Source organism: Gopherus flavomarginatus, chromosome 2, assembly GCF_025201925.1.
Source record: "Gopherus flavomarginatus isolate rGopFla2 chromosome 2, rGopFla2.mat.asm, whole genome shotgun sequence".
In the NCBI taxonomy this organism is placed as follows: Eukaryota; Metazoa; Chordata; order Testudines; family Testudinidae; genus Gopherus; species Gopherus flavomarginatus.
In genome coordinates, this window is record NC_066618.1 from 275,679,775 (window position 1) to 275,704,621 (window position 24,847).

A 24,847-nucleotide genomic window follows, 5' to 3' on the forward strand; every position below is an offset into this window, starting at 1 on the left:
GAGACGTACAAAGCTTGGAGGACTGTTTCATTATCCTAGAGACAACGGCTCTGATCCTGCAGTGGGCAGACCCCAGCACCTGCAGAAAGCTCAGTTGACTTCTACAGGGCTCTGCAAAGGATCATGGGGCCATCTATGCGGAGTACCATTGAAGTCAATAGTTCCCACTGTAGGACTGGGCTACTGTCCTTCATGGCAATGTTTCTTTGCACCATGCAAAAGCTGAAGTTTCCAACAGCAAAGCCAGACTGGAAAACAAATCCATCCTTTCTTTGCTGTAAGAGAATGCTTAATTTGAGGATTTAACAAATAGATTTCGATCAAAAAATGTATTATAATGACAACCACATACTATTCTTTTGTTTTGGGTAGGGGAGACAGACACAAGTAGGTTGCATTTTAAGAAGGAGAAAGAGAAGGTTTTGTTTTTTATGGACAAAATCCATGTACAGCTGAATATGGGCTGGTACAACTGTTTCAATGTCAAATTATCACTTCTCTTTTTGACATCAAATGTTTTTTGGAAAAGACCTATTTTAAAAGAGGGGCTCATTGGTGAAAGATTAATTTCTTTGTCAAACCTGGCTCTAAAAAGAAACTGAAATCTCAGCTTGATCAAATCCATGGTGGATTCAAATGGAAAGGTAGATCAAAATGCTCAATAGCTGCACATCATGATGAAATCGTTGCAAAGCTTAAACATTCACATTTAGAAAAAGTTGTGGTAATAATTAGAGTTTTTCAAAAATGGAAGGATAGCAAATAAGATCTCACCCAGCCCCAAGCGCTGTGGAGGGAGCCAGGCATTTGCTAATCCTGGAAGTTTGCCCCTACTTTTGTGACTCGTTCTTCTCATTATGAAACCCTCCTCCAGCAATGGGTCTCATTCAAACAACAACCAAGCAGGGATTTTGTTTTAATAAATTCAATTAAAAATTCATTACTTCTCCCAAACCCTGATCCCTGTTTTTATTTTGTTTTAATGGCATGGATCTGTTCACATACATCCAAGTCACCCCTGATGAAATTAAGGTTGGTAACCTTTACTAAAGGCCACATGCATAACACTCCAGGCATTCAAGTACCTGTAACGTAAAGGCTAACATAGCCTGCTGTTAACAAACAAACCAACCTAGAAGAGAAAAAACCAGAGAGGAAAGAAACAAGGAGAGATTTTTGCTTGAGCACCATTTGAATTAAGAAAAAAATAAACACTGACACATTCATAGGACATGATAAAGGAGAATTTTGTTTGCTACAGAAACTGCAGAGCTCTGTACATCATACTGACATGTGAGTGCGTGAAACATGCTTAGCATCCTTCAGGAGCACTGGCTGATAAAGTTTTCACTGTGGCTAATGCATAAAGTTCTAAACTGGATCTGCATCCAACTCTCAAAACTCAGAGAGGACCTGAATCACCATACATGGGCAGAGAGATCTACGGCCATTAGCAAGGTTGGCAGTGAGATGCATTCTTTGCTAGAGAGATGGCTATGCCTTGGTAACATGTTATACAGAAAAGTGTCTCATACCTATCCGAAATCGTTCTGAAGTTCAGCTTTTTATAGTTGCTTCTTTAGGTAGTGATTTGTAAACAGAAAGAGCCTTGAATGATATTCAGATTTAGCCCCCTTACTCTCTTTTTGCCACTCATGGAAATGACATATACAAAGAATGTTGAAGCGATACTGTCAAAGAGTTTTAACCCAAGATTTCACCTGCTGCCCTATAAAAATGGATAATACCTGCTGCCTTTTCTTACGAACCCATCCTACTTCTGCCAAGAAACCACGTTACATAAAAGAACAGCAGAATTCCGGGCATTATTTTTGTATAATGAACTAGCTGTCCCCAATCCGCAGGCACTTCTCCTGCTGGCTAGCTTCCAGAGCGAGCTGCTGAAACATACATGTGCTTGTCCACAAACAAGACAAACAAACTAGGAGCTGTGCTGGGCTTGTCCACTATTTGAACGACAGGACAAAATGTTCACAAATGGGTGCCTTGAAGATAGGCCATATTTTAGCACCTAAATAAGAGGCTTCAAGAAAGGAGACCCAATGGGAGCAGTTGGGTGATCAGCACTTTTGAAAATCAGGCCAACAGAGTTTGGTCTCTTGCTCCCTAATTGGCAACTGCAAAAATTAGAGTAAGAACAGTTCAAAAGACCTTGGCAGTGTCCTTTATGGGGTTTGGCTCAGACTTAAACAACACAGCCAGGAACTTGAGAACTCTGCCCCTAACTCACTGTATTGTACTTGGTTATTGCAGTTCATATGGAAAGAAAGCCACTGGTTGGACTATCCTGACAGAAGATCATGTACTAACAAACAGTAATAGTACTGTGCACTTCTATATCTTTCTGCTGAGGAGCTTATATGTTTTGCTACAAATATTAAACAAACTTCATCACCCCTCTGGGAGATAAACATTACAATGTCAATTTTACAGCAGGGTAAACTGAGACACACAGTGATTAAGTGATTTGACCAAAGCCACATGTGGAATCAGTGACTGAGTTAGGAATAGAACCCAGTAACTCTGACCCAACCACCTTCACTCTTTCTCTGGCTTCGAGAGCATGCTCTCTCCATCCCCTGTATCAACTGTCTAGACCAGATGTTCTCACAACAATTTTTTTGATGGCCTCAGATTGCGGCCACCAACTCTTGCTGGTAGCTGCTCTGACAATTTTTCCTAAAATATTTAATTAATTTTAGAAAAAGACAAATAAATATGCACATACACGTGTCCAAATCATTGTAATTTGTGTGTGTTGGTGGCTTTGTTTTTGTTTTGTTTTTTTGCAGATAAAAATAACACAAAGTTGTCTCCATTCTTTACTGGATCTAAACAGACCTGAAACACTAATAAGGTGCTTTGCACGTTCTTGTCTTTTGTGGTTTCTTTTGCTTTTTTGGTTGCTTTTTTTGAGAGAGTTGCTGGCTAGTAAGTCTGCTGCAGTGAAAAGTGATGCTAGCATATTAATATCACCTTGCACAGCCTCCCAGATAGCTGCTAAATCTGCTGTGACAAGTGCTATTAACATACATACAAGTATCACTCTTCACAGTAGACTTACTCAGAACCGGCAAGCCAAGGGCCAAAGTAAACCCTGGATGGGGAGGTGGATAGGGAGGTAAGTGGGCCAGGGGCAATAAGGGGAATGGGTGGGGATCTGGCAGAGGCAGCAGAAGCGAGGGGCAATGGGGGGTGAGCCCAGGGCTGGAGCCTACCGCTGCACAGCCAAGGGCCAAGGCTGGAGCCTGTTGTGGCAGAGCTTTGGGGATAGAGCTTTGTGCCCTGCACCCGGGGAATGGGGCCCAGGGATGGACCACAGGCCAGAGATGAAGCATGCAGCCCCACGCCTGGAGCCTGCCGCTCACCACCCCAAGGCTGAAGCCTGATCCCCCGGCCCCCACAGAAAGGTGGGGAACTCACTGGCTGCCTGCTCCTCCAGCATGTGTGTCCCAAGAGGGGAACAAGGCCCAGGCCTTGCTGGTGGCTCCATGGGAAGGGCCACCGCTTTCCCCCCCTCTCCTCCAATCACCATCCAGGAGTGTGGCCACAAGAAAAGTCCCTGGTGGCCGCATTTGAGAAACACTGGTCTAGAGACAACAGATTGAGGTAAGGAATGCTCTGCAGTGGTTTTATCTAGGGCCAAAGTCACACTTTCTTGCTGTCATTTTAACACACTTTTTTGTGAGTGATTATTGTTATCAAATACCCAGAGACATCTCGCAGAAATGTGTGACAATTAAAATAATTGCTAAAAGTGCTTATTTATCCAATAGATAGTAATCGCTTCTTTTTAACTCAAATCAGTGTTTTTATTTTATTCCCACAATTTAAACACACACGTAACTAGTTCACACTATGGCGTAAATAATGGAAATGTTTCTGTTTGAAATGAGAAAACCATTTGTGAGTTATAAGGAAAACAGAAAAGAACCTGGAACTACCACATGTATCTTTGGGCCAGATTCTACTTTGAGTTACCGTGGGTTAAATCTGGAGTAACTACCGCCACTGATAGAAATACTCCATACCAACAGAACTCCAGGATGGAATCTGGCTACTTGGTTTCACTCTTACAACTATAAAATACCTAGACTGATTTGATTTTCCTCAGTACAACTGGTTTCAGGCAAAGTCCTTGTAAGCCAAGCTCTTCCTCCCATCCCCCTTCAAAACAAGGGGATTAAAATGGGAATGTTGATAGATCCTTAACTATTGTGACATAAACAGTGCCTCCGTGATACATATTCCCATGTGCATGAGAAGAGCAACTCATGCAAACTGTAGCTTACCCATCACTGTAGCTATAGCTACTATATTTCCCTCCACTCATGATAGGTATATAATTAAAACGGAACTTCCAAACTCCTGCCACACCCTGATGAGCGAAGTCAGGATGATTTCTTATGTGTCATTCATAACTCAAATATAACCTCCACCAATAAAAGGCATTGGATTCCTCCTCTTTGACTTCCATCCTGTTTTGTTCTTTGTGCAAACCAGGCAAATCGACTAATATTTCTTAGGCATCAATCTTTTTTCCCCATTTAAAAAAATAGGGTTTAATTGTCTTTGTTCCCTAAACAGAAGGATCTTAACTATGCTTCACTAAATGGACATTCTTCAGCTTTCCCTCTGTGCAATAGAATGGTTGATACATTTACTATCATTGACTTGAGCAGTGAAAGAGAAAATTAAAAAACTAAAAGCAAAAAAGGCATTAAGTGAAACAGTGTATAATTTCTGTCCTGTTTGTGCCTGATTTTTTTTTTTGAAACTGCTGCATTTTCTACCTGTGAGAGCTGAACTTTTAATTTTGCAATTTTCATTCAGTTCCCCTGCAATGATATTAAAACGCTTGTCAGAAAACAATGGCAGCTTCGAATGCTTGTAAGAAAGGAATGGCAACTTGGAAATATTCACACCCAACACCATTTTGATTAAAGAAAGAACTCTGTTTTTAATAGTTGTGGGTTTTTTTGATCATTAAAAAAGTTTTAACCTGCATAGCAATCATTTCAAAAATAATTATTTAATGTTCCATAATGAAACTGTACACAACCTAGTCTTGAACGACAGAAGCCTGTGAGGTGGTTTGAAGCAGTCCAGCACAATGATTCCTTGAAGCCACATAACTCTACTTTCCACTTGCATGTGTTTTTGTCCTCGTTACAGTCTGGCTCCAAGTGTCTGTGGATCTGCACTGGGCATGGAGAACAGTTCAGGCCCCTCAGCAGGGCTCCTCAAAGTCGTTCAATGTCTCGATATTTCTTCCTCAGGATGGAGACCTGATCTTTAAAGAGGACAGGGTCAAGCCTCATCTGAGAATGGATCAGCGGCATATAGCCAAACCAGCTGGCGAAAGTGTTCATGCAGCTCTGCCGCTGGGCAAAATGATCTGGGTCAGCCCAGCGGGAAGCCCTGGAAGTCTGAATGGAGAGAAAGGAAATGCTAAGTCATCGTGTCAACAACGCTGTGTAAATGGCAGGAGACAAGGTGTTACCACGGCTGTGCTTTGAGGTGATCTCAGCACCTCATCACCTGGCTCCAAAACCTCTACATAGGGCTGAAATTTGGTAAGAAATACATATTTGGTAGTTATATTTCAAGCCACATGGATCAAATTCTGACCTCAGTAACAGCTGGACAACTTATTATTTGTATTACAGTGGTGCCTTGGAGCCTGTCTCATGGACCAGGATCCACTGTGCCAAGTGCTGTACAAACAGAAGAGAAAGACAGTCTCTGCCCCAAGGGCCTTACAGTCTAAGTGTAAGGTGAGAGACAACAGATGGAGACAGACAGATGAGGGAGTACAAGGAAATAATGAAACAATATTGATCAACATGATAAGCAGGGCATGCCTTGGCCTCTGTGACTTTTAAAAGTCTTGGTTTATGAGGATCATTAGGTTTGTTTAGAACAGAAATACCTCGGGATAAATCCCCTGAAATACGTCAAGGCATTATTCTAGAATCTCTCTATTTCAATCCAATTCCCAGATTATTTTTCAAAGTGGATATTAAAACATTACTCCTCCGCAAAAGACCAAGCCACTGGGGGTGCAAATGTCAGAGCTAATTGTGCAACCCTCAAGCTATATTCTAACACATGTCATCAGTGGGCACACATGGCAGCTTGACTAGCCAGAGTGCTCACGTAAGAGCTTCAGAATGGCCCAAGGGCCCCCAAACTAATGGCTCAGGTACCACTGAGGTCTATGAGAGTTGAAGGAGGCCATAAAATGCCTAATTCTGGGAGTTGACGTTGGAGTCAATTTGCGTGGAGAATGTTGAGCATCTCACAGGACCGAGCCGTAAGAAATGAACACTGTAACACCATTATAGGTGTCAGGTCAAAAATTCATTTTGAGGCCCCAGTCCTGCACCTCATATGCATGAGTAATTCTACTGAGTTTGTGAGTCCAGTGGAACTTCTTTATGCAAAAACTCACTCAGGTGTGTAAGTGTCAGCATGATCAGGGCTTTAGAATATTTCCTACAAATAAATGGGCACTGCAAGTGCACAGATAGCACAACATGGTGGATGGAGCCAGCACAATACACGTCGATAGAGAAGTAGAGAAAATAAACTGAAATCACAGAAGTGATTACATTCCATCAGGTCATGCTAATAATCTAGCACTTTTCAAAATTAGTATGAAAGCCACATTTCGTATTTACCCAAAATATTAACAACCTTATTTTCAGAGGTTCTGAGGTTCATCCGCAACTCCCATTAAGGTCCATAGCAGCTATGGGTACTCAGCACCTCTGAAAAATCAGGCCCTAAAAGCTTTGAAGGAGTTGTTATTCTCTATTTGGAAAATAATACACCTCACTGTATATAGGAATCCACTCAATCCAAAACAATTCTTTGAAACAGACTGCAAGTGCTCAGAAAGTGCCATTAAAATCTATTTTGTGCCATCTCTCATATGTCTGCATGACACTTTACTTTTGTTTGTCCTGCAATTTTTTTTTAAACAGCAGAAACTCAAAGTGTGTTCATTAAATGTTAAAACAGTGATAGAGCCAGGAAAACTGGCCAGTTAAACTCGAACAGTAGATTATAATGTGTACTAATCCCAGACACTTGATTATACGTAATCACAACAGGGCTGGCTAGGAAAAGTGTGCTGGAGGATTAAAGAAGACATCCAGCCATTAGCATTGAATTTCCATATGACTATTAATTGGTGTCACAATCTTAAGGTTCTGTTATGTTAATTTTTTATTTGTCTTTTCAACGGATTATGAACATAGACCATTCAGTTTGTTTTAGGAAGACAACTGTAGTTCATTTTTCACTTACATCACCATCTCCTGCAAAGGCAAGCCTGTGTGTAGTCTGAACTGAAGAGCCAAAGGGCAGCTCTACAGATAGCAGGAGGTATCTTCTGAATGGTGCAGATGGAGGCATTTTGGCCATGTCAGGCCCTCTTCTGGGTGCTTCAGTGAGCACACCAACCAGTGGTGTCTGTGGCATCAGAGTACTGAATTGTTAGTACTATCAATTGGAGCCATGGTTATGCCCTCATCCAGCTCCCATCTTTCTCTTTGGTGTGCAATACTGGTCTCCTTTCTTCCCTCCAACATAGTAGCAGCACTGGCCATGGGCTGCCTCCTGCACAGATATACAAGGGGCGCTCTGTGTCCTCTACTCCCACAACTCACTTATGCAAGGCAAGAACAATAGAACGCCATGCTTGCAAGGTTTCTGTGTTATAAAAGGTATTCTTTTCAGGAGGCAGGATCCTAAACTAGTAGCTGGTAAAGGCAAATATGCTCACTGTGAAACGAATTCTAATACAAATAATTTGCCTAGGAACTACAGAGGCTATTGATCATATTGTGTCAGCAGCGAGACAAATATAACAGCATGTGGATGGTTCTTCCTTATCTCCTTAACGAAGCAACTTGAAATAAACATTTGAAAACAACAAATTACATCTGTTGTGACCCAGTTTAAGAACACTGCTCCAGTCACATTGAGAATGCGATATTATTTTTAAATAGCATAGAGACTGCTCTGTACATTACATTCATTACTAATCATTAAAAAAAAAAACCTTTTAGAACGGCACAATAGGCTTGCATTAGAAAATTCTCTTAAATGAAATTCAGTTGTCATGGAATCCATTGCATGAGTTTTACATCACCAAGAATAAATAAAACAATATGGGAAAATGAGGGAGAGGATGTTGCATTCCACAGGCAGATATTTACCATCTCTATTGTTGGATTTTCCTTTGGTTCATTAAAAATGTTCCCAGCTCCATTTATGATTTTATCAAACAAGGAATCGTGAAAAATTGAGCAGAATTTCATTTAGCCCAGAGGTCTCCTACAAAACGTGTCTGGTTCGGAAGCGAAAAGTGATTTTACCAAGACGACTCAACAGATCAAACATGCTCTAGACACATACCTGCCCCATCATGGTCTCCTTATACTGTTTTTTCTGTGTTACTTTGATTGGAGGCAGTTTTGTCACAGCGGACACCAAAAAATTCATTAGAATGTCCTCACAATTGGCCAGTTGGTCCACCATATTCTTCAGGCTGGCAGGCAGGTAATGAGTGTACAGGTAGTGATAATATCTAGAAAGCCAACAACAGGGGCATTAATGCAAGTCTTTGCCTTACTGGGGCATATGGATGCCACAGGATTTCAATCCAGTTGAGGCGCTAACTCACAGTGTACCCATGAGCACATCATGGGTCTTTGTTGCTTCATCAAACCAGAAAAGTGCGGAGGAAAAAGCAGGATGATACGATGAACTAAGCTATTAGAGACACAAAAATTAAAAACTCCACTGGGCCTTTCACAATTAGTGAGAGAGAGATAGAGTTGACTTTAAATCTTAAGCAAGATAATACAAGACTAGAATTTGGACTAGCCCAAGTGCATTGTCGTAGCCAAGGTGGGTAACTGTGAGGAAGAGCATGTGGAAGCAAGAAAAGTTGGAGAGAAAATGGAATATGGCCTAATAAGGCCCTCACAACTGCAGTTCAGATAATTCTGTTGTGGACCTAAATAAATCTAGATCCCTCTTTAACCGGTGCCTACTTCCTCCTTTGCGGGGAGTAGATCAGACACAGCAGTATAAATTTGACTTCATTAATGGCTAAGCGAGTCCCTCTATCTACCCCTGCTCTACTGAAGTGGTAATAATGTGAATTCTCTCCACTATACTGTGCCCGAACTGCAAGGGGTCACTGCACTAAAGATTCAAGCGTGGCTGGAAGAGTTAGCAGCTCTACCAGCCATGACAGTCAGCTACCACAAACCCATAGTGAGGCTGGCAGCAACCTTCACTCCTCTGCACTATAGGCCATTTGGTCCAAGAGTTTAATAAATTTGGGGCTTCTTTGAAGTGCGTAATTCCTGATGTTAAAAAGAGCAGTTAGACAGCCTCAAAATACAAGTGACTTCAAAAGAGATCCAGGGAACACAGTTATGATTACCAGATCCCCAGAGTCAAACTGGGAATTTAAATCATTACTCTATAAACAGAGGTGAGCTTCATCCATTCTCTACCTTCGTTTCCAAAGGGATTCCCCCACCTCCAACCCCCTTTTTTTTGGAGGGAAGACAAGAGTTCCTTTTTCGGGGGGAGGGAATGATAAGATTTTCATTCCTTCTTTTGGTCAGGAACAAATTTATTCACCACCTTTAATAAAATAAATAAATAAAAATGAAACAATAATAAAGACAAAGATGCTTTTCTCTCTTACTTGTGGTAAATAGCAGCTCCTGTCAACACCATGGAATAGTCATTAGTCCATTTGGATGTATAGCCCCATCTCTCCTTAGTATTATCCCAAAAGTGACTGCGAGCAGGGTACCCTACAATCCTCTCCGGAAAACTCTGCCATACTGTAAAGGCAAAATCCACCTGCAGGCAAATACACATGCCAAATGAATAATCAAACTGTTTCAGTAATTGTCAACAAAACAAAATATTATCTTGCCACTAATTCATAATTCAAAAGCTTGGAACTGTTGCAAAACATTAATTCGGTGTATTCATCAGTAAATTAAAGCGATTGCTTGACATTTTGCCCTATAATTATGCACATTTTAATTTTTTCTGTTAAAGGAAGTCTTGAGCACTGCAGCATTACATTAACATTTTGCAGATATGCCCTTTACAATTCAAACCTTTTCAAATAGAATTTTGTGTGTGTACATTTATACTTCTACGCCAGGGATGGTCAAACTTACTGACCCTCCGAGCCGCATGCGACAATCTTCAGAAGTTCGAGAGCCGGGGTGCCACTGCCAGGGCTCGGGGCTTCAGCCCTGCTGCAAGGTGTTGGGGTTAGGGGCTTCTGCCCTGCAAAGTCGGGAGGGGGCGGGGGGAAAGGTCTCGGGGCTTCAGACCTGTGGGAGGCTTCAGCCTCAAGACCCCCTTCCCTGCTGCCATAAGTGCTGGAACTAGGAGCTGAAGTGGTTTCCGTTATATACAGGGTTTACAGTTTGGTTTAATGACTCTCAGCACCCCCACTATAAAAATTATTTCAGCGCCCCTGCCTGCTGAGCAGAAGCTCCTAGCCCCACCATGCTGCTGCAGGGCAGAAGCCTCAAGTTCCCCCAAACAATCTGGTAGGCCGAGAATGGAGGGGGCATGGAGGGCTTCAAGAGCTGCACTTTAACTGTAAAAGAGCCGCATGCAGTTCATGAGCCACAGCTTGGCCACCTGTTCTATGCCATAGCATATCCCCTCATCCTGCACCTTTAAGCATCTCAGCTATACTCTGTGCACGAGTTCAACGTTATCAACCCGAAGCATTTGAAAATCATACATCAGGTCCTCCAAAAACAATGAGATTCGCTCAAAAATCATTTTTTAAAAATAAATATGGGGTTCTGTTTTCCTTCTGGTTTTTCTGCTTTTAGGATATAGTTGGGTCATGTTTTTAAGTTTCTCTTTGCAGCCAGGAGGGGCAAAAACTTACTAAAAAATAGATGAGATTCTCATGTAGTTAACATGACTCCAGGAGCTGGGGCCTTAGGAAAAATACTTTATCAGCAGCCTCATGATAAAATTGTGAGCACTGGCAACACTACTAATTTCTCTTTAAATATTCCAGCCTCTGAGCACAAAAAAAAAGGGGTTGCAGGAGGTCAGGAAGCCCATCAAGAAGAAGAAACGGAGCAAAAGCCAACTATAAATACCCGGGCCAAAAGCATGCAAAGCTACTGAGAGCCACACCTCATTTCCACACTAAAATCATTAATCCACACTGACACCTGAAGTTCAGCCTAGACTCTGACAAAACTTTGCTCAAAAAACCTCCCAATGAACTTTTCAACAAAACATGACCAGAGTTTCAGGTTTGTGGTGTTAAGGGGTCACACATAGTTCAGCGTTAATACAGTAACATTTCCGTTAGAACAGTTACATTTCCTTGTAGTTATTGCCAGAGCTTTTTCATTTACAAATTGGTGTGTGAAAGAGAAGAGACACAAACGTATTGGAACATGCAGTTAGAGGCCTATTCTGTTATTTTGAGTTGTTTGAAGGAACTTGAACAAATGGAAAGCCAATGCAGCTAAAGTTGTTAATTCTTGTGATAATGATTTGGATGAGATCTGAACTAACACATCAAAGAACTAAAGTTGACCTTAAGGACCTTTCCTGTAAAACCAGACATCGGTTTTCTTAAGATGAGTTTGAGAATTTCAGGTTAAGAAAAATAAGAATAAACTATCTACATCTACAAATACCTACTACTAATAGTAACCCAGCTAATGTCCTCACTCATGTATTATTTAAATACCTGTCCTTGTAATGGAAAGAAGCATTAAAACAAGCTGAGCTCCCTAGGAGAAGACGAGTCACAGTTTATCCCCTTAAAACACTCCTCGTCCTAGATAATTTTAAGCAGCATTACCACTCAGCTGATCAGCGGGAAAAGCAACCAGTCACTTCAATCTGTGTATCATTTCCAACCCATACTCATTTCTAATTGCTTCCCATATAAATACCCCTCCAAGCAGCACTTTTGGGCTGCTACCCTTGGAAATGAAAACAATAGAAATTAGGCTTCATTTCATTAAGAATGAAAAATGTTTATTAACACTAGAGCTGAGCAAAGAGTGGAAAACGTGTCTGGTGATTATTCATTCACACTTGAAATGTCAGCTTGACTATCTATGCTTGTGAATTTTTTGTTTGCTTTCCCTAGGATGAAAGCTTGGGAAAAGTGGATTTTAAGTACAAATGTTAGCTGAAAGGGAATTCTGAACTCAACAATTCAACTACGTTTGAAATGCAGTTTAGGTTTATTTACATAAGCCATCCAATCAGGGAACAGAAGCAATATCAAGGCCCCGATCCTGAAAAGAAAACCAGGCAGTAAATTTCTGCCCCCACGTGCAGTCCCACTGAAGTGAATGGGGCTCTACCTAGGCTCAGTGGCCTGCCTACATATTTCCCATTGCAGGACGGGGACCCAACTGACATATGGTGCTAACACACAGACAAACACATTATTTTGAATATTTGCAGCAAATTATTCAGAGCAGTGAAAATGCTGCGAAGAAGTTAACAAATCGTTTCACAAAACAAGCAAACATTAAAATTCTGCCACCTCTTTAACATAAAAAGGGGCCAAACTCAGTGAAAAACTGTTGCACATTATTTGCTTTGCGTAACCCAAAAAGGTGCAATTACCACTAAAATGGGTGTGTGTGGTGGAGGGAAGTGATGGGAATAACAAAGTGGGCGGCCGTAGTACCTTGCAGGAGACTCTGGGTAAAATCCTGGCCCCAAACAAAATCAGAGTTTTGCCATTGACTTCAACAGGGCTAGGATTTCACCTTGTCTTGAACAAAAATCTTGAGCCATGGGCCAGTGCAAGGAGTCTTCCTTGGAGAACGCTGGACTTTGTCCATGTTCTCTCACAAAGCGGTGTTCTTCCCGTTCCGGCAGGAATGGCCCACGTGTGGCCTGAGAGCCAATGCTGCCCTCTTCTACAATACGGAGTGAAGCACAGGGGACTACAGTGGACCTCCCCATGGATAAGCTGAAGGGCTGAATACTGGGACTAGTAGTTCCACACTGGCAAGGAGACTCTCTGAGGTAAATTATGTGTAGTCTTAGGGCTTATAGCAAGCTGCCAATGCAGCACTCAGTCTGGCAAAACTTGGGCATCCCTGCCCTAACGTAAACCATAATGGCATCATCTAAAGGGCTAGAACTATTGACAATAGTAAGAGCAGCGCCATGAGGGAAAGTGGGGAGAAAGAAATAGTTCTGGATGTGATGAAGGGGGGGAAAGAATAGAAAACTGAAAAGAAAATCAAGTCTCCAAGCTTTTCAATAGCCACCATTAATAATGTATTTCCGATATATTGTACTTCTATATAAACAGTCATTAGTCTCCTCTGTGGTTTTCAGGACAAGCTTCCAGAAATCAATACTCATCCCATTTGTAAAAATTGGTTTTCTACAGAATCTTTCCTTTCTCCACTTATTTTTTTTTTTTAGTGCAATCTTGCTCCAGGCACAAATGCTGGAATATCTCAACCATCATGTATCTGCAGCTCTATGGTATAGTGATACAGTTAGTGCATGTGTGTAGGAGAAAAATCACAACATTTGTACCCAGGCAGAAATACTGTCTTTGAAGCAGAAATAATGTCCCATCGTTGAAGCTAATGTGTGGGAAAGAGAGGAACCACGATAAGCACAGTGGAAACATAATGCTAAAACAGACTGCTGTTACCTGTCCACATCCATCTATGTTACTAAAATGATAAAGAGGGGAAGAACCACAAGCTAATGATGCCAATTAACCATGAAAAAATCCTCTCCTGCTGGCAGATGGCGGCAAGATTTTTGAGACAAATGCAATACATTAAACTTGGGGTGCGAGCGGGAAATATTATGAGACACACACGCGCTGGCAAGCAGGTTGTAAGAAGAAGGGTGTGCATCAGGCTGAAAAAGCCGCAGAGATTTCAAGAGGATGGGTCTTACCTCGGTGGTTGAAAGCACGGTGTCCTCGTCAAGGCTTAGCACAGCATCTGTGACTATGTTGTCATAAGGTAGGAAGCGACTGCTCATAACCTGTGGATGTCAAAAAGAGAGAGAGAAGGGAAATCTCTTGAGACACTTATTTCCAAGAGAAGGGGAACATAACCCTTCTGCATATGCTATTTTACTCTTCCTTCTTATTTCATCCATGGCACATCGCACATCTTTATCTGATAGGAAGGATTTCTCAGCTCAAGGGTGAAAGGCTGTCATTTTCCATCAGCCCAGCAGTCAGCTTATACCTTGTACCTGAGGAATTAATTTCTGAGCAGATCTGTCTCTCTCGAGCAGGCTGCCTTCCTCCAAAGCCCAAACTATAAGTGCATCTGCTGAGAATTAGACAGATGTAGGGTTCTTCATGGCTGACATCTGTCTGGCAGTTAGAGTTGTCCATCACCTCCCCCTCTCCCACCTCCACCTCCCACTCCACTATGGGAAAATAATATAAAATGAAGTGCTCAGAAAGACCTTGCACCTTTGACAAGGCCATTCGGTTGGCAAGCTAATGACCCCACCTTGCATCCCAGGCCTTGTCTACACACACAAGTTGTACTGATTTAACTGTATAGTTATAGTATAGTTGAAGTGGTACAGCCCTCCATGTGTGGATGCAATTATATTGGTGTAAAAGTGTCTATACAGGTATAGCTATTCCTGTATGGGAAAGAGAATAAGCTATAGAGATAACAAGGCATTTTTATACAGGTATAACTGCATAAACAGTAGGCATTATACTGGTATAAAATTAGTGTGTAGACCATGTTTTTTATGCTAACCTGGGAAATGCCTCAGTGTAATGGGAATTAGATGCGAGAGGGGGGAAAAAGAAGATGACGATTAAAAAAGGGGAATCTATTTAGGTAATTTTTGGTCTGCATTACCAATGGGATCTATGCTTATTTTGAGTACTGAAAAAATGGATATAAGAACACTACACATGCATTCTCTCCTCCTGCCACCTCCTTTTCCAGCCTGTAGGAACAACTGCTTTATTAGTTTAGAGAGAGAGAGAGAGTGTGAGTGAGTGTGTGTGTGAGAGACAGAGAGAGACAGACAGACACTGGATGCATTGTATGTGCCTGTGACAAAGTTCCTCCTCTACCTTGGTGGGTCCAGCGCTTATTGGAGGATTTGCTCGCCTCAGAGGTTCACTGTGTGGGTCAGGAAAAAGCTCACAGACCTTCCCCTCTGGTAGAAGCCACAGTCCAGGTCAATTCCTCCTGTGTCTGATCAGGAGTTGGGAGGTCTGGGGGGAACCCAGGCCCGCCCTCTTCTCCAGGTTCCAGCCCAGGGCCCTTTGGACTGCAGCTGCCTAGAGTGCCTCCTGGTACAGTGGAGTGACAGCTACAACTCCCTGGGCTACTTCCCCATGGCCTCCTCCCAACACCTTCCTTATCCTCATCACAGGACCTTTCTCCTGGTGTCTGATAATGCTTGTACTCCTCAGTCCTCCAGTAATATGTCTTCTCACGCTCAGCTCCTAGTGCCTCTTGCTCCCAGCTCCTCGCATGTATGCTACAAACTGAACTGAGGTCCTTTTTAACTCAGGTGCCCTGATTAGCTAGCCTGTCCTAATTGATTCTAGCAGTTTCTTCTTAGTTGGCTACAGGTGTCCTAATTAGCCTGCTTGCCCTAGTTGGTTCCAGTAAGTTCCTGCTTGTTCTGGAACTGCCCCTGTTACCTTACCCAGGGAAAAGGAATCTACTTAATCTGGGACTAATATATCTGCCTTCTCACACTCTCCTGTAGCCATCGGACCTGACACCGTCACAGTGCCCAACTCTAACAGATATCCGCTGGGCCTGTCTCTTTATTATACCTTGGCAACACTTGTACAGCTCGTCATGCCAATAAAGCATTATTGAATCGCACTGTGTATGAAGAAATCATCGAAAGAAAACTAGAAAGAAGAGATGAGTTTTGCAGTTAGCTCTGAAAGCACATAGTGAGCTCATGTGGCAGTGAGTTCCACAGTCCTGGGCTAGTTTCTGTGAAAGCTTGGTCTTCTACACAACTGTCACTGTTCGGGTGGAACTTAGCTATCATGTGAGGTCATGACTGTGGAGGAAGGGACAGTCTGGAAGGTAGCCATAGTTATTCCTGTGAAGGGCTACCAATAACAGAACAGAGTTCAAACTTGGCTCTGTGTCCAATGGGAAACCAGTACAGAAAGAAAAAGAGATAAGATTGGTTTCCGTAGAGGATTTCTAATTGGTACTAATATATGAAGAAAAATAATTCAGTCAGGAGACGGGAAAACAATCCCATGCAATTAAACACTTACACTGTTCTTATAGTGAAAGAACAGAAGTAGAAGTCAGGAAATCAGAGTTCTGTTCCTGCCTCCTTTACACACCTACTATGTGAGCTTGGGCTAACCATTCATTTTTAACTGTATCCAAGTTGTGTCAGCTGTAAAATGGGTGCAATAATGCATCTCTGTTTCACAGTAGCGTTATGAGGCTTAAAGTGCTTTGGGATCCTTGGACAGAAGGCCCTAGAGAAATGCCAACTATGAAAAGTAAGTCCTTTGTTAGATCTTTGGAGTACACTGAGCAGCTCAGCAAGACTTGTGAAAACAAACAGCTTTTCTGTTTCAAAAGCCATTTGGTACGTGATGTGATATTAGAAAGGAGAGACTGTCCACCATAAACACTCCTTTGGGAACTTGGGAGATAGGTTTGTAAATTAAACAGCTTCTTCATATGCTTAGAATTGGCCCAGGTGGTCTCCCCATACCCCTCCTCCCAGCCCTAGGCAATTCACAAAGTATGAAAATAGATGGGGAAAAAGCCCATAATGTTCGCAATGCTCAGAAATCCCCAGGCAGTAGCAGCAGTAGCTTCTCTTAGCCATGCAGTAATTCTCTTGACCCCGTTTACATGTCCAGTGACTAAGGCAGAACTATTAGCTGTCAGCTTAGTGGTGCCCTGACTTTCCTCTTGTTAAGCCTACTGGGGAAAAGAGCGAAGACAAGGTGTAAAAATTCACAATAGGATTTTACAGCCAAAGCAGCTAAAACATCACACTGTGAATTCAAGGGTGGAGAAAGATGATAAATATCACAGACTGGCCCAACTCAGATGCCTCAGCATTAGAGAGAGATGATGAAGAATGGGCCTGATTCTCTACTCCATGCCAATGCACTGGGTGTATCATTGGCATGAGTGCAAAGCAGGCAAAAAATACCACTAGTCTCACTTGGTAGCATTTTACCCCCATTTTGCACTCGCGCCAATGACTACGCACAGGGGAGGGCAACAGAGTACCTGGCCCAATGGCAGAATTTTTTCTCCTCCCTTTTGCTGTTTTCTCTTGACCAGTCAACTGTGTTTGGATCCCACTGGGTTCCCAGGCTGTGCATATCTCCCCGCCCTCTCCTTGTGAGCACCTTAATGTCCTTGCTGACAGCTATACAAGCCATAAAAGCAGCTCTTGCCAATTTCTCTGGGAGCCTAATTTCCAAATCTGAACACAGATGAAGGGTCCTCAAATCCTGTGTCAGAACACTCACACTAGCATTTTGGTGCATTATTAATTTAATGCTCCTGCCTGCTCACAGGCATGCAAGACTAGCACCTCCTCTCTAGGTGGCCACATTTGAAAATTGGGTCTCTTCTGCCACTCTCAGACTCGCAGTATTGATTGCCCCCTTGATCAGTAGCTGACATGTGATGAAAGGACAAACTTCATGCACTGAACCTTCATTAGAACAAGGAGTCTGCAATCACATTGGTACAAAAGGCAGAGGTAAAGGAAGGGGCATCGCCCACCTGGTCACCATAAAACATTTGCCAGCTGGAGAAGTAAGTACCCAGTTCCACTGCACCATACTTGCAATCTTTGACTGGTTGTCTCTCCACCTACCTTGCTCTCCCCTTCGATGACTATGACAGGCACAGGAGTGGCAGGCCAGCGGTGTTTGGCTGGGAGGGGTTTATCACAATTCCATAAAACAATGATCTGAAAGGAAGATTGACCTACGGTGTTAGACACACATGGGTACACTTACGTCTGTGGAGTTCAAGCCTGGAGGACCCTGAGCACCAAATGGATTCAGATTAGGCGTTTCAAAAAAGGAGACACGATCAAATTAAATATCCAGTTGGCATAAAAATAACATCCCCTAGCTACTCAGCCACCCTGACAATAAATCCTACATGCCCTCAGTCAAATACCATCTGAATAGAAAACCAGAGAGTATCTAGCCTTACTCAGAAGGGTGTCACTGATTTACCTGGGCACTTGATAAAGTCTAAAGCACTCATGGACTCTTCGAAGCAGAGGGCAGTCCTACTGCCTTCTTGAGATAGTGAGGAGTCCAAATGCTGCTGAGATAAAGGGAGGTAAGGCAGTCAATAGGCCTATTGACCCTTTTGTTATTTACATCGTACATATACCCTAGTCTTAAAGCACAGCTGTTATTTTACCTCTCTTCCCAAACTAAATCAGAGTTGTGATCATCCGTTTTCCACTTTTATTAAAGTTCAAGCGTTTTTATTCTCCACATATGCTGGTTAAGGTCTCTGATTATAGCTATCTCAGAGACAATGAGGATCAGAGTTTAAAACAGGGAAATGGAAACGAGAAGGAGGACTGACAAGTCCTGAAGTCAATGGGGTGCTTGTTTCTGTGATGGCTTTGGCTCAAAAGTGATTGACAGTCAAACATCAGGGCTCACCTGTGCACAGTACTGGGACTTGGCTACAGCAACCAGGAGTTTCAGCACAGGCTGAGACTGAGATACCAAGGGTGTTACTGCATGGATAACGGCAGTGAACTTGGAGGGGGTCTTAAGTCCTGAAATGAAAAATGGATGCAAGTTGAATATAGACCAAGCTGCCTAGTGTAGCATAAATCAAAGAAGTCAGAGATGAAAAAAGACCATTTAAGAACAAAGGAAATGCTATGTTGGATCAGACCATCTCATCCAGTATCCTGTCGCTACAGTACCAGATTCTCTAGAAGAGCGCGCACTCCTTCTCATAAACTCCCCAGCTCTCTAAACGCTCTGTCTGTATTACAGCCACTGCTTTTACATTGTTTCCTCTGATTCCCTCCTGGATGTCCTGCAACCTGGGTTTCTCCCCTTTTGCTCCATAGAAACTACCTTTGCCAAGTTCATCTGTTAAGTTCTCCTGGCCAAGTCTAAGGGCTTCTTCCCTCATCTTCATGGGTTCTGATTTCTCTGTTGCCACTGATATGACTAATCACCGCCACCTCCTTGGACTGCCTGATAGATGCTGGCTTCTTGGTGCTCTCTTCCTGCCTCTCGAATAGCTCCGTCAGCATCTCCAGTGGTGCTTCTTTCTCCTCTCTGTTTTAGCATCCCTCAGAGTTACGTTCTCTGTCCTCTCCTTTTTCCTCTAAATCCTACCCAACGGCAACTTCATCCACACAAAAAGCTTCAACGATCATCTGAGTTGATGACTAAACTATTCTTCTGGCCCATTGAGGAACAATTCCCCTCCATCCATACTTGAGAGTCTGCAAGTTTCTGTGATATATGATTCCAGCCATCCTTCCACCAGCTCATATACTGGTGGCATATGATAGATCCTACCTGCTTCCTCCCTTCAGTACTGCTGCAAATACCATTCTCCTCCACCTCACCCAGGCCCACAACCTTGGTGGCATGGTCATTTTTCTCCTCCCTGACTGGAAGTGTTGTTGAATCCTCTTAGTTCTTCTTTCACAACAACTCAACATCCACATTTTCTTTTTACAGTGTAACAGTGGTTCTCCAAGCAGCTTATCAGATCTATGCTGCTGGCATCAGACTTGGAACCCTGGTAAGCCGTGACTGTTGAGGCTGCAGGCATGTTCCCTTGCAGAATTCAACATTCAGTCTTTGCCTAAAGGAGCCAGGGATCAAACTCTTCTCAGTTCCCCCCACTCAATCAGAACCCATACAGAGACTCTGAAGAAGTGAGGCTGGAGAGTGGGGAGGGTGGATCTATACTGACTATCAACTCAGAGAATTATTTGCGAATAACTTCTGTTGTCTCTGGGTATTGTCAAGCAGAGCTAAGCAACGAATGCAAACCAGTGTTGCCATGAAGTTGCCAGCTACTGATCTGCAACATAAAGATAACCAGCAAATGCAGGGAGGGCAGGGATTTGTTACAATAGTCTCTGTTGGCTGCAGCTATTAGAGGGGTAACATGAGATCCTGTACTTATGCAGGTCAGTCAATGACATTCCATCCAGCAGGGGGCAGTGTTTTGCAGCAGTGATTCTTATCCGGGGTAGGTGTACCTGGCGGGGGGGGGGGGGGAGGGGGGGAACGACACAGTGGTCTTCCAGGAGGTAATCAACTCATCTAGATATTTGCCTAGTTTTACAGCAGGCCACGTAAAAAGAACTAGTGAAGTCAGTACAAACTAAAATTTCATAGGTTTCAGAGTAGCAGCCGTGTTAGTCTGTATCCGCAAAAGCAACAGGAGTACTTAAGCTCACGCTGAAATAAATTTGTTAGTCTCTAAGGTGCCACAAGTACTCCTGTTCTTTTTGTAAAATTTCATAGACAATGACTTGTTTATACTGCTGTATATACTATACACTGAAAGATAAGTACAATATTTATATTCTAATTGATTTATTTTATAAGTATATGGTAAAATGAGAAAGTAAACAATTTTTCAGTAATAGGGGCTGTGACACTTTTGTATTTTTATGTCTGATTTTTAAGTAAGTAGTTTTTAGGTGAGGTGAAACTTGGGGTATGCAAGACAAATTAGACTCCTGAAAGGGGTACAGTAGTCTGGAAAGGTTGAAAGCCACTGTTTTGGAGGACAGGATTAACAAGAATACCACTAGATAGATATTTCTGGTGAGCCATTTACAACACACCATCCAGAAATCAACAATACCCCAATATGTGTGAGGTCCAGAAGCAAGGATTCACTCACCTAGATTAGCATAGTAGTAAGGAAAATCTCCCAGATATGAGGAATACTGTGGCAATACGAATAACCCTCCAGGATGTTTGTTCCATATTAAACTGTTACGTGATATGTGCTTAAATATTCTGTCCTGAATAATCTGGAAAATAAGAAAGGTAGTGATTTGTAAATAAGTTGTAATGGCCATCGGTAGAATCTTCAGCAACTCTGGCAGACTGCAATCACTACACATTTTTTTTTATTAAAAGCAGCGAGACACAAATCTCTTTTTAAGATGATACCAAACCTATACACTTGTGCACATTCTCGGCAGTTTGAGGCCTTGGATAACAGTATTCAAACTATCTCATTAGTCTCTGTGGACATAGGGATCTTGTAATTCACTAGATTCTGCATTTAAAGTGAAATATTTTTCCACCTAAAATCACTTGTCAATTGCAAGCCTGATTAGTTCATTCTAGAGTTTACCATCCAGGACTTGCATAAAATAATTAGTCAAGAATGGAATTACAAAAGATGGGTGTTATTCTGAGATAATGAAAACTTTTAAATACACAAAAGCCAGACTTCCAAGCCAAACAGGCTGGGTTGATATTTTCCCCTTTATTTTATAACTGAGTTATTATGTGACAAAGTGACTAATTACATCAGATCCCATACCTATTTTACAGATAGCTGTCCACCACGGCGTGGTTCCAGACGTTCCCATTTCATCCAACGTGGAAGGAAATTTGGGCAACTACTACAGTAAGCTTTTTGGAGCAGGGAAAAGATGTGTATCTTTGTAAGGGCCATTAGATGATCTAGTCTCACTTACTGTGTAACACAGTGCATAGAATAACATTAACAGTGCTATATGTTTGTGAAGGTAAAACTAATTCTATATACTCAAAGTGTATGCACACAAAATTTGAAAGCAAAGACCACATGTGTAGGAAGAGCTAATGATTGAGTTAGTTGTAGAGGTAAGGAGTCTCCAAGGGCACGAGGGTAATGTGGCATTAGGGTGATATGGCATGTGAATGAAGGCTGTCCCAAATGGTCATTTCCTAAAATTTGTGAATACATGGGAAATGCACAGGAACTATCTTAACGTGAAACTAGCAGCAATTTTCATATGAGAATAGTGGACTCAAGACTGGGTCAGAGTTAGTTATGTTACACTATCAAGTGCATCTCTAGATATTTCTGTTAATAGATATAAAGTTACATGTTTCAGCCATGAGGTGTTTTGTGTGGGAAGGTGGGGGAAGGGTAGTGACTGCCTTCTCCCTTCCTTTAATTTATGCCACTGAATGTAGCAAGAAACTAGAAAATGAAGAGAGAAATTAAAAAATGTGCATCTTCTACCATCTGATGAAGAACTAGATGGAACTAGCTCCTTTGCTCCCTGCCCGGTTTTCTCAGAACTGATGCCTAAACAGATAAGAAGTAGTCTGCAGCTTTAGATGATGAGTAGGTTTTCATAGACTGTACAATTTTCCACTGCTCTGGTAGCTGACAATGCTTCAGGGGAAACACACGGCTCACATTTGATGATCTTTCATTGTACACAGAGCAAAAAATAGTTTCATCTTGAAACAAACTTCTGATGTCATGCAACATATGCAACCTTTATTGCATGTGAGGCATACAAATCTCACCGATACTGTTACTCAGTAGGCTAGGAAGCCAACCTGTGGAATATCTCACATTTAACAGATGGCAGATTAATTTATGGCACTTCTGGCCAATATAAGAATCCTTGCAGCCTAAGAATGGCGTGGAGAAAAGAAAACTCGAAGGAAAGGAAATAGAAAAGGAGGAAAGGAATCGATGAAGAGCTAATCAATTAAAATACAAAAGGCAGATGGTAATTTGCTAAATGTATTGCAGAGATTTCTCAATACCAGCACCAGCTTTAGAGGCTCTCTGGTGATTATGGAACACATGCAGTTTTATAATGAGGAGGTTAGGCACTCCGGCTGGATCTGTCCTGTCTACATGGTATATGTTGCTGGCATAATATTTCGGCCCCCATCTCCCCAAAATATTCTGTCATATACAGGTTCTTGTATTGACCTCATAACTGCAGTGTCCAGGTGTCTTCAGTAGTGCACTAAATGTCTGTCACGTGATTCATTCTCTCTCATTTCTCCGGTTCCCAGGGGAGAATTTTGTAAGCTGTGTAGGGCTGGCTTCTGTTTCTTAAATTTCTACGCTGCTCTGTGTTGCAACTGGAGAAGAGAGGTTGAAGAAGTGCCCCTTGCACTTGGAGCAGAAGATGAGGAGTTTTGCGATAGTCCTCCTCTGACCCTCCACAGTGTCAGTCTGGCCCCCAGAGAAAGCTGTCACCTGCACAGCCAAGCTTTGCCCTCAAGGCACAAAGGTCCATGGCACTCCAGAGCCATGCAGTTATTCACCAAGGGTTTTGGTGACAATATGCGGGGCGGAGGCCATTGAACATCCTGAAGATAAGACCTTCAAGACTTTGAACTTGAGTTGATATTCTACAGGAAGCCAGTGTACAGAGCAGGGGACAGGTCTGACATGCTTATGGTAGCCTGTGTTGCTGAGGAGACATGCTGCAGCATTCTATACCCTTTGAAATTTCCTAAGGGTTGATGGCTTCATGCCCAGGCATATCGCATTGCTGTAGTTCAGACAGGAGGTGACTAAATGATATGTAGGATCATCAAGATATTGCAGTACTACAGCATTATAGTTAGAGACCGAAAATAACTACCAGAATAAATCCATTCCCTCTCCAACTATAAGATTTACTGCCCCACATCAAATTTTAAGCAGAGGGCGCATCTGATCTTACCAACTTCCAACACCTAAATAAAAAACAAACTTTTTATTTTCTCTCTTTCTGAAAGGAAACAGTTCAGGCTTTTCTAGGGATTGTTGGACTCTGGAATGAACACCTGAGCATGCATGTTATTTTCCACTGAACAGAATTATTGTTAATTTGCCTTCTATACATAGAAGTGGTTCTGTGAGATTGCTTATCTTGGATTCAAAAAACAAAAGGTCTGATATGTCCGACTTGGTTTCATTAAATTAAAACCTTGCAGGCTCCTTCCCTGTTCTATCCTGAATGTTTTCCTTGCTACTAAGCTCAAGCTTCTCAGCTGGTAGCTTCCTAAATCCTAGCTACAGGTATTACTAACCATCCCCTAGTCAACTGACAACTATGGCCACATTATTGAAGATGTTTCAATTCAGCCCTAAAGTTGCACTTGAGGGACAGATTCTGTAAAAGAAACAAAAGGAGCTGGGGATAGCCCAATTGCAGAAGAGATTGCAGGGAGTACAGAACCAGTGTATACCTCCTTCTCCACAACCCCCGCTGGGGTAAGGAGGAAGAATGGCTGGAGTACAGTGGGCTCTGGCTGTCCACAGCTGGACTGCTATGCATAATTTGGGCTTTCTTCTGTATGTCACCTTCTATCTCCCCTTGGAAATGTACACATTTGATAAGTCTCAGGTGACTTACAAGCAGCCACTTCCAGAACAAGAGACCTGTGAAAGGGCATCAAAAAGTTAAGGGGGAATGGGAGAAAAGGGGCTTTTAAATTATATTTTTTCCAAAATGAGTTCTAGTAAGGTCCTTTAAAGGATCACATTCACTATGTGTAATAGGAATACTGATTCATCAGCCATAAAGCCTTGAGAAATTGTGATGGCACAAGACTTTTCCATGTGTCGGATGGCTCCTATTTGTCACCATGTCAGTTTTCTTATGTGGATTCCAATAATGAAGAAAATATTTCCTTAGGGGAGAAAAGTTATCAAGCTGCTGAAGGTTTTTCAGGTGACCAATCACATGTCATGAAAGCCAAGGTCACACGCAACTGCTCAGCACGGAGTGTGGCAGACATATTAAGGAA

At 42.3% G+C, this 24,847-nt stretch overlaps 1 protein-coding gene across 1 annotated transcript in view; it reads right to left on the reverse strand.

Annotated features, from left to right (window-relative positions):
- Window positions 1–1,898: 1,898 nt before the first annotated feature.
- The window catches only part of EXT1 (exostosin glycosyltransferase 1), a 256,327-nt gene continuing 233,378 nt past the window's right edge, over window positions 1,899–24,847 (reverse strand). The window contains exons 5-11 of the mRNA XM_050940868.1: window positions 20,979–21,111; window positions 18,749–18,867; window positions 17,935–18,030; window positions 14,011–14,100; window positions 9,758–9,918; window positions 8,449–8,620; window positions 1,899–5,450 (exon numbers count right to left, since the gene is read on the reverse strand). Coding sequence (XP_050796825.1) covers window positions 5,265–5,450; window positions 8,449–8,620; window positions 9,758–9,918; window positions 14,011–14,100; window positions 17,935–18,030; window positions 18,749–18,867; window positions 20,979–21,111 — 957 coding nt within the window. The 3' untranslated portion in view covers window positions 1,899–5,264. The remainder of the gene's footprint in view (window positions 5,451–8,448; window positions 8,621–9,757; window positions 9,919–14,010; window positions 14,101–17,934; window positions 18,031–18,748; window positions 18,868–20,978; window positions 21,112–24,847) is intronic.